The sequence below is a fragment of the Montipora capricornis genome, chromosome 7, assembly GCF_036669925.1.
Source record: "Montipora capricornis isolate CH-2021 chromosome 7, ASM3666992v2, whole genome shotgun sequence".
NCBI classification, from domain to species: domain Eukaryota; kingdom Metazoa; phylum Cnidaria; class Anthozoa; order Scleractinia; family Acroporidae; genus Montipora; species Montipora capricornis.
This window is the reverse complement of record NC_090889.1, coordinates 48,266,838-48,276,338: the sequence shown is the minus strand read 5'-3', so window position 1 is coordinate 48,276,338 and position 9,501 is coordinate 48,266,838. Positions and strand designations below refer to the sequence as shown.

Genomic DNA, 9,501 nt, shown 5'->3' with positions numbered 1-9,501 from the left:
TACATATAACAGAGGAGAGAGGGGGCATCCCTGTCTGACACCGCGGGATAAACGAAGGAAAGGAGACCGGTAATCATTAAATTTTACAGCACTTTGGACCCCAGAGTAGAACAAATCAACCCAACCAATAAAAGAAGACCCAAACCCCATGTGGACCAAGGTGGATCGGCCTTTTCTTGATCCAAAGATAAAATAGCAACAGGGGTGCCAGAGAAGGAAGCGTAAGAGACAATATCACGGAGAAAGGCCACAGAATCACCAATATAACGCCCAGGAAAACTACAAGTTTGATTAGGATTAACGACTAAATGAATGACTTTAAGCAATCTACCAGCTATAGCATGTGATGCAATTTTGTAATCAACATTAAGTAAAGTAATAGGACGCCAACTACGGGGGTCAACACGATCCCCCTTTTTAAAGGACAAAGCAATAAGACCACGGCGTTGACTACGAGACAAAGACCCAGACAGATAACAAAAATTTAAAACTTCAACGAGATCCGGCCCCAAAACATCCCAAAACTTTAAATAAAATTCAACTGGCAGACCATCGCAACCAGGAGCTTTTCGAGGGCCATACCTAACAAGGCGGCATGACACTCCGAAAGAGACAACAGGCCATCACACAGACCAGACATCTTAGAAGACAGGGAGCTTTCACGGTTACCTAACAAAAAGGATTGAGCCAAAGGAATGGTAACCTCAGAAGAGAAGAGAGACGAGTAGAAAGAGGGCAACACAAGATAGATACCATCCACATCAGCATGAATGATGCCATTCTCATCCTTTAAGGCAGAAATCCAACGGTCAACTCTATTTTTCTTTTCAAGGCGGAAGAAAAACTTAGAAGAGGTTTCACCCTCCTCTGCCCGCTGAACCCTTGCACGCACACGAGCACCATTGGCGACTTCAAGGTCCAGTTTACCAAGATTACTTATAGCTGATTTGTAAGCATCAATACATAAAGTAACACCATTATCCATTTTACGTTTAAGATGATCTACCAGGTTTAATAACAAATTACGTTTTACCCTCTGGGCAGCAATACGTTTTTTACAGTAAACTACAGTTAAACCCTTCACTTTAGATTTGCCCAATTCCCACCAGTCAACAACAGAAACAAAACTGGTTTTTCGGTGTTGCCACGAACGCCAGAAGGAAGAAATCAAGTCAAAATAATCATCGTTTTGCAAAACGGAGATGTTAAGCTTCCATCTACCAGGCCCCGGAGGAATCAAGGACGGGAAAGAACCAGATAAGAGAACAGCACAGTGGTCAAAAAAAGGGAAGGGCAGAATATCACAGGATGATACAGAAGGGACCCAAGCGACAGGACAACCAATTACATCTATGCGAGAAGCCAAAGAGTCGTTCCATGCAGACCAGGTAAATTGTTTACTAGTTGGGTGCAGATAGCGCCAGATATCCAAAATGCAACTTGCATCGAAAAAATGGGACAAGGCGCGTGCGCTCTCACGGGAGTAATCTGATGCATCTGAACCACGTCTGTCCATGGACCTGTCAAAAACGGTGTTGAAGTCCCCGCAAATAAAGGTGGGGAACGATAAATCAATAACCTCGACCAGTTCGTCGAGAAAGTCGTTGCGAGCAGGGTTCCGGTCAGGGGCATACAAACAGGAGATATTAAAGGCGATATCTCTAAACGAAAAAGAGAAAAAGAACAAAGGACAACCTGTCCTCTAAATCAACATGTAAATTGAGCTAAGTATAAATGGGACGGTAAGGGATGATACAACCACAGGACCTGAGTGAGCTGCAGGAGGACACCACACAGTAACCCGAGGAAGAGAACCAAGAACACGCCTCTTGATCAGTAACACAATGAGTTTCCTGAAGACAAATGAAATCAGTGGGGGACGGAAGAGATCTCAACCATTGAACTAGACCGGAACATTTATCCGCATCATGAAGACCACAAATGTTAAATGAAAAAATTGTGAAAGACATGGCAAGGAAAGAGAATAAACCCATTAACGTGGCACGTGTATAGAAGGCACTGCAGCCTTAAGAGCGCCCTCCGGAATATGAAGGGGCCGACTTCGTCTTATGCTAGGATTTGCAACACCAGGAGTAGACCGATCTTTTTTACGTTGGCCCGGGTCACTGGAAAAACCCGGCCTTGCTTTTCTTTGGGAAAAACCAATGTTTGTTACAGAGGACTTTCCAGGATCATTATCTAAGTCCATAACATCTTTAATCAAACTCGAGTCCCAGCTACTCAATTGTACAGCTGAAAGATCCTCCATCGAAGATGGAGGAGCACCAGCAATATTAGCCCAAGAACGATGCCCAGAGGAAGAAGAAAATGACTCAATTTGAGCATCGGAGTTAATCCCCGAACCACTAGATTCGTTAACTTCAATTTGTATAGGACTTTCACTAGATTCATTAACATCACTTTGTAATTGACTTTCACATGACTTAGTAACAATTGAACAACTAGATTCATTAACTTCACTTTGTATTTCAACGTGGCTGTTACTTGGTTTATCATTGACAATATTTTCCATTCTACTATCATTACTACCATCATTTACTTCAGTATAACATTGCTCATCAGCCAAAAGGAGAGGCTGACTATCGGTGAACATAGTCTCAGAGGGCTGGCCACTTGGAACACCCTCAGCGGCCTGACCCTCACCTACACAATATGTATTAGGTACAGGGGGGTCATTAGGAAGCGCCTCATCGGTAGACTCAGGCACAGTACTCTCCCCAGCCTTAGGGTTTAAGCACTCCCTCTGAGTGGACAGTCACGAGCAACATGACCCTGTTCATTACAAATGTCGCACTCTACAGCCTGACAATAATACGAGACTTCAATACGAAAGCCATTCACAACTAGATTACGAGGAATGGGCTCTGTACGGATCATGGTGACAATACGGACACCGTCACAAACGTCAAGCATATGCAACCAGCGGTGGTACGAGATATCTTTCACCTCGCCATAGCGCCTCATAACAATGGAAAAAGAATCCGTGCTAGCTTCAAACGGATAATTGTGCACGAAAATTTTTTGGGGGCGCAGACCACCCCCCTTTACAGGACAGGCGACATTACCAATATGGACCGACTCCATTCGCATAATTAAATCTTTAATAGCCGTGTCGGCAAACGAAACCCACGCAATATTCCCAACTAATTGGACAGATGAAACCTTCAAGGAAAGAAACTGATTGGCGATAGCCGATGCAACGTTGTTCCGATTGGTCGAGGCCGGAAACCCCGAAATATCCAATGCAACAGTACGATTAAAATTGTGTACCATAATGACTACAATCCACCGACAAGAAAATGGAGCGGGAAAACCCATTGGGCAAGACTAGACAGTAAAGCTGGATGGGTGACACAAAAACGGGAGGGACACACTGACCAGACAAAACTAGAAAGTTAAGCTTGACAGTGCACCCAAGTTTACAGGAAAAGCGGAAAGCAGAAAAAGGCAACAACTACGAATTACAAATATACTTACAGAAATTCCTGACTTGAGGGTCAATCAGAACTTGGGTCTTTGAAGGGTACACACGAATAACCAAGCCCACAGCTACTTACCACACGTAGAACATACACGCGTCGGGTAAGTTTTTTATATTTGAGGCAAATGCCCGCCAGACATAACGACTAATCTGTCAACAACAACAGTTCACCTCAAACGGGGGTACACCAGCACGTCAAACATCACCGGGGAATCGAACCCCGCCCCTACAAACACAAAACAAAGGACAAACGAACGACAAATTGCATTCAGGAGACGCCTCGTCCAACTTACACTCCAAAATGACAATTCAACACTAGACGAAAACATAACTAGACAACAAACAAGGGAGGCAAAAGGACAAAGAGAACAGCCGAACTGAGCAACTGCGAATAGCAGGCCAGGAAAGACTACCAGTCGAAAAGACTTATCCTGCGGATGCAGGTTGGCCACCAATATGCAGCCAGCACGTTAGGACATGACAATGCACGAACAAGGCAAGCGGAGGACAAACGAGCTAAGGGAAAGGCAACACAGGAACGAAGGCATAGTGTGGTACTCGATCTTAGAAAGAAGACAAAACGAAGCGATTGTCGACAACTGAACTGATGACACCCACAGCACCCCACCGACGATGGAAAAGGCGCCGACGCCTAAGGGACTTACAGCGCCTGAACAAGAGCGGAAGGTGGAACTGGACCCGAGGGCGGACTCTCGCAATAAGCTCAGGCGCGCCAGGGTGAATGCCCCAGAAGCGAAAGTCATTACGGGCATGCCATACAAAGAACTAACAAACATTCAGCATGTAAACAAAAACTTTCGGCAGAGAGCGGACTTTACTAGGGGCGAAAGCAAAGAGCACGTTACGGCAGACAAGCGAGGGACAAGAAGGGGAGTAGGCGAACATGAGGGACTGGAGCCAAGACAGAACACTATGTGCCAGTGGGCAGGAAAAAAACAGGTGAGAAGGACACTCGGGGGGCCATGCCACAGAAGCAGTCTGGATCAACCAAATAGCCGAAGCCGATAAGCCGATCAGCAGTGTACAGAACACCGTGAGCAGCCTTCCAGGAGAGGTCGATGACAGGGTGATCCAGGTCAAAGGCGAAAAGCTGGCTCCAAGTGAAAGACCAGTACAGCTCGCCGTATTGAGGGCGGAACTTCTCCACACAGTGAGGCAGCGAGCGGTGCTCAGAAAACAAAAACTGGTAGACATGCTTGGCAGAGACATTGGCCACAGGACAAGAATGATGGGGGGACAGCGAAGCAAAAACAAGGCAGGCACGGCGACGGGAGTATGAAACCATCGACCTCCCGCCAAGCTGACAACAATGCACGATAAAAAGGGGGCAAAAGGGCAGAGTGAAAGGCAGACGGGTTAGCCAGGACTGCATCGATCGAGGTATGAAAATGAACAGAAGGCCAGTACGAGAGGAAAGACACTTAGCCAGGTGGAGAGGAGGCAAAACGCCGCACCCACTGCACGAGCAAGGAGGCAACCTTCAGCCGCGAGTCAACCACATGGAAGCCGCCAGAAGTGCGGGGCTGAGTGACAACCACCCGCGCAACCAACTCCCGTTTGCCTTTCCAGAAAAAGGGAAAGACCAGCTTCACCAATTCAGCGTGTACCCACAAGGGCGTGTGAATCAGGGAGGCAACATACCACACCCGAGACAGGGCCAAGGCGTTGATAACTTGGGCCCTTCCCCGGAAGGACAAGGAACGCTGCTGCTGCCACAATGCCAGAACATTCTCAACGGCTGTAATCCGCGGCTGCCAGTTGTCCTCCTCCAGGTCACCAGGACCGATAAAGACTCCCAGAACCTTGATTTTGTCAGACGTCCAGTCCAGCTGGACAGGCGGGTCCTGCCTACCACCCCAGGAACCAAGCCAAAGGCCCTTAGATTTGGACACATTCAGCTTGGCACCGGAAGCCGCCTCAAACAAGGAGTAAGTGTCAAAGATGGCCAAGATGGCATCATCAGAGCCAACGAGTAACGACGTATTGTCCGCATACTGAGAGATGGGCGAAAGGGGCGAGGGAGACCCAGGAATAGATAGGCCTGTGATACGAGGATCGGCAGGGATGTTAGCAGCGAGAACCTCAGAGACCAACACATACAGCAAAGGCAACAGGGGACAACCCTACGAACACCACGAGAAATATTAAAAAAGGAAGACAAATAGCCATTTACATTCACACAACTTTGAACACCCGTGTACAGTAAATGGACCCAGCAAAGAAAGGATGGACCAAAGCCCATCCGAGACAAGGTACAGATCATGAACTGCCAATCCACTCTATCAAAGGCCTTTTCCTGGTCCAACGAGAGAACGGCAACAGGGGTGTTGGTCAGGGTGGCATAGTCTACAACATCCCGAAGAAGAGCGACGTTCTTACCAATGAACCTCCCTGGAACCCCACAAGTCTGGTCCCTGGTAACCACCAGGTGGATGACCTTCAGGACAGGCCCAGCTAATACCCGAGATGCAAGCTTGCAGTCGATGTTCAAGAGGGAGATGGGGCGCCAGTTTTCAGCGTCCAACTGATCTCCCTGCTTGAAGATGAGGGACATGACTTCGCGACGTTGTGACAAAGACAAGGACCCAGGAGCATAACAGGAGTTGAGGACATCGACCAGGTCCTGGCCAAGCACCTCCCAGAAACGCACGTAAAACTCCATGGGCAAGCCGTCCAACCCGGGGGCCTTACGCCTAGCCATACCCAAAAGAGCAGCATGACACTCCCCAAGGGTGAGGCGACCCTCACAAAGATTGGCCTGGTTGAGAAGCAAAGAAGAGGTGACATTGTCAAAAAAATGGTCCTGTGCACTGCGATCTGTAGGCGAGGCAGAAAACAGCGACGTCTAAAAACCAGCGAAGGAGGCGCAAAGATCAGACGGGGAAGAGGCAAGAGTACCGTTGGGCTCACGCAGAGCAGCAACCCACCGATCGGCTGCCCGCTTCTTCTCCAGACGAAAGAAGAAAGCAGACCCCTTCCTCAACCCACCACACCCGGGACCTCACCTGGGCACCTTTGGCTTCGTCAATGTCCCACCGGGACAGCTGTTCGTGCACGGACCGGTATGGCCCCAGACAGGACAGACAGCCAGAATCAACCCGACTCTTCAGATGGTCGGCAAGCCGGGTCAGGAGAACACGAGACTGAGAGGCCAGGCGGGACCATGGAGTGCAGTAGGAGATGGTGAAGCCCTTAATCATGGCCTTGCCATCTTCCCACCATTTGGCCAAAGAGGGAAAGATAGCTTTACGGCGCTTCCATTGAGCCCAAAGAACGGAGACGGCACTAAAGTACTCATCCTCCTCCAAAACAGACGTGTTCAGTTTCCACAAACCAGGCCCGGGGGAAACAGCATCCGGGACAGACACAGACGGAACCCATGCAAAAGGACAGCCCACCAGATCAATACGCGAGGAGAAACACCCATCTGCCCTAGACCATGTGAAACCAGACGTGGACAGATGGAAGTAGCGCCAAATGTCTATACAGCAGACGTCGCCGAAAAGCCGAGTGAGGTCTGCAGTGCTCTCACGAGAAGTGTCACTGACAACTGAGCCCCTACGCTCGAGGGACCGGTCAAACACAGTATTAAAATCCCGACCAGGATTGTGGGAATGCTGGGGTCCGTATTGTCTGAAACATATTCAAGGAAGCAATCTCGCTCAGGGTTACGGTTAGGGGCATACACACAGGCAACCCGTAAGCGAACACCCCGAAGCGAAAAACTCCAGATGCAATAAGCGGCCTTCTGCATCGGCCCATGAGGCAATGAAAGATACTGTCAGATGAAATAACATGACACATCCCGAAGACTTGACTGTGCCAGGCGACACGGAAAAGTTAAAGCCAGACTGAAACCAGGACTGACATTCGGCAAAGGAAGTGCAATGTGCCTTCTGGAGGCAGATGACATCCGGCACTGATGGCAAGGCCCGCAGCCACATAAGAACCCCAGCACGCTTAGCATTGTCCCGTAAGCCATTGACATTGAGAGACAAAACAGTTAAAGCCATGATTGTTGTCCAAGAGTACATAACAAAACTCATTTTGAGCGGGCACGGGGGGGAACAGACGGAACCGTGGCAGGCATGGAATGAGCTGCCCGGCGAGGGTCAGATTTGGGCACCAGACCAGTGGTCCCAGTCTTCCGCACTCCTTTCTTAGTGCCCTTCTTTTGGGAGGGCACGGCACCGGCACTATCACCGTCTGACGAGAGAGACGAGTTGCCCCGCCTGCGGGCCGCTGAGGCCTCGGCCATCTCCACATCAACAGAGGCAGATGACACCACGGACGGGGACTCGGGTGAGGCCTGCAGACGGCCCTCCACATCACCAGCCACGCCATTGATCGGACCAATAGCAACATCATTGGCAGCACTATCAGTGCTGTGAGCGCATGAAGAGCCGGCGGGCACCTAATTTTCGTTTCCGCTGGGATGGACACTATCCACACTACCTACAGAACAAGAACTGGGATCACCGAGGTGCATGGAGCCACTGGCAGCATGACTTACAACCCCAGGCACACTAACATTTCTAGCATCACTGTCATCATTAGAACTATAAACATCTTGGACAGGACCAGGGTGCACGGAGCCAACAGCAGCGTGACTTACAACCCCACCTGCACTTACACTACCACTACCCTTAGAACCATCATTATCAGAAACACTGTTGGCATCACTGAGGCGCATGGAGCCACTGGCCACATGACTTACAGCCTCGGGCACATTAACACCACTAGTACTACTATCATTATCGGGGTGCACGGGGCCAGTGGCTCCATGGCTTACAACCCCTTTACCAACACTACTGGGGAAAGAGGCCCCATGTCCAACTAAATTACTGTCATCAGGAGCAGATGGGACCGGGTCAGAGGACCTGCTGGAACCAGAAAAGAGCTGAGGAGTGGAATCAACTGGGTCATCCTCAAGTTCTCAGACAGAGGGGTCAGCTCATTGTCATGCAGATCAACAAGAGACCCCCAGCTACTGACACCAACTGACGACGAGGCCTGGACCTCCCCAACAGCAGAGGCGCCCACCCCCGGCACGGCCGCCTGGCTAGATAAGGCACTTAGAGCAGCACCAGACACCCGAGCCGTGCCCCACGAATTGCGGGGGCTCGGGCAATCACGGGACATATGACCCTCCTTCTTGCAGTTGAGACACTTGCCCTTAAGTGGGCAATTCTTGGCGACATGGCCCTTGTGACAAATGTCACATTCGGCCGGATGCCCAACATACCACGTCTTGACCACATACCCACCGACATCCAGGGTACAAGGTATGCGGCTACTTGGACCATTCGTACAACTCGGGTACCAGTGGACAGGCCCACCAAATCAGGGTAGTGCTGATGACGGATGTTCCGCACCTTCCCGAACCCACTTAAAATGGCCAATAAAGCAGTATTGTCCTCCTCAAAAGGGTAGTGGTACACGAGGACATTTTGTACTCGCGGCCCACTCCTCACAACACTACATGGAATGTCACTGATGGTGACCTGTTCAAACTGCTCAATGTCAGCTTTGGCCTCGGGGCCCTCAAAAGCAACTTGCACACGTTTGCTGGGCATAAACTGCACCGACTTAACTGTATATTTATGGCTAAAGCGTTTATCGATTGTTTTGGCAACATCATAGCGGCTTAAAGAAGCCGGCAACTCGGAAATATCCAGCACTACGGTGCGCTTAAGAACACGAGCCATAGTGGGCACAGGAACCCCAAGGATCAGGGAGAAGAAGACAGGAAGGACTCGGCTTACCCTTGGTTAGGACGTAGTCATTAGCATATGTCGTTATGGCGTCCGGCCACGTTTAGAGGGCTCTGTCGTCTTACGGCGCTAAGATAACTATGGCTACAATTGGACAGGTAAAGGACCTTCTAAAGAAGGAACTTCAACCGCTTCATTCTAAATTGGAGACTATGTCTACTGAGTTCAGTGAATTAAGAGCATCAGTTCAACTTTTCTCGGACA

At 49.6% G+C, this 9,501-nt stretch overlaps 1 protein-coding gene across 1 annotated transcript in view; it reads left to right on the top strand.

Annotated features, from left to right (window-relative positions):
- Positions 1 to 9,377: 9,377 nt before the first annotated feature.
- The window catches only part of LOC138056173 (uncharacterized), a 780-nt gene continuing 656 nt past the window's right edge, over positions 9,378 to 9,501 (top strand). The window contains exon 1 of the mRNA XM_068901998.1: positions 9,378 to 9,501. This exon is cut by the window's right edge and continues 656 nt beyond it. Within this exon, the coding sequence (XP_068758099.1) occupies positions 9,378 to 9,501 (124 nt within the window).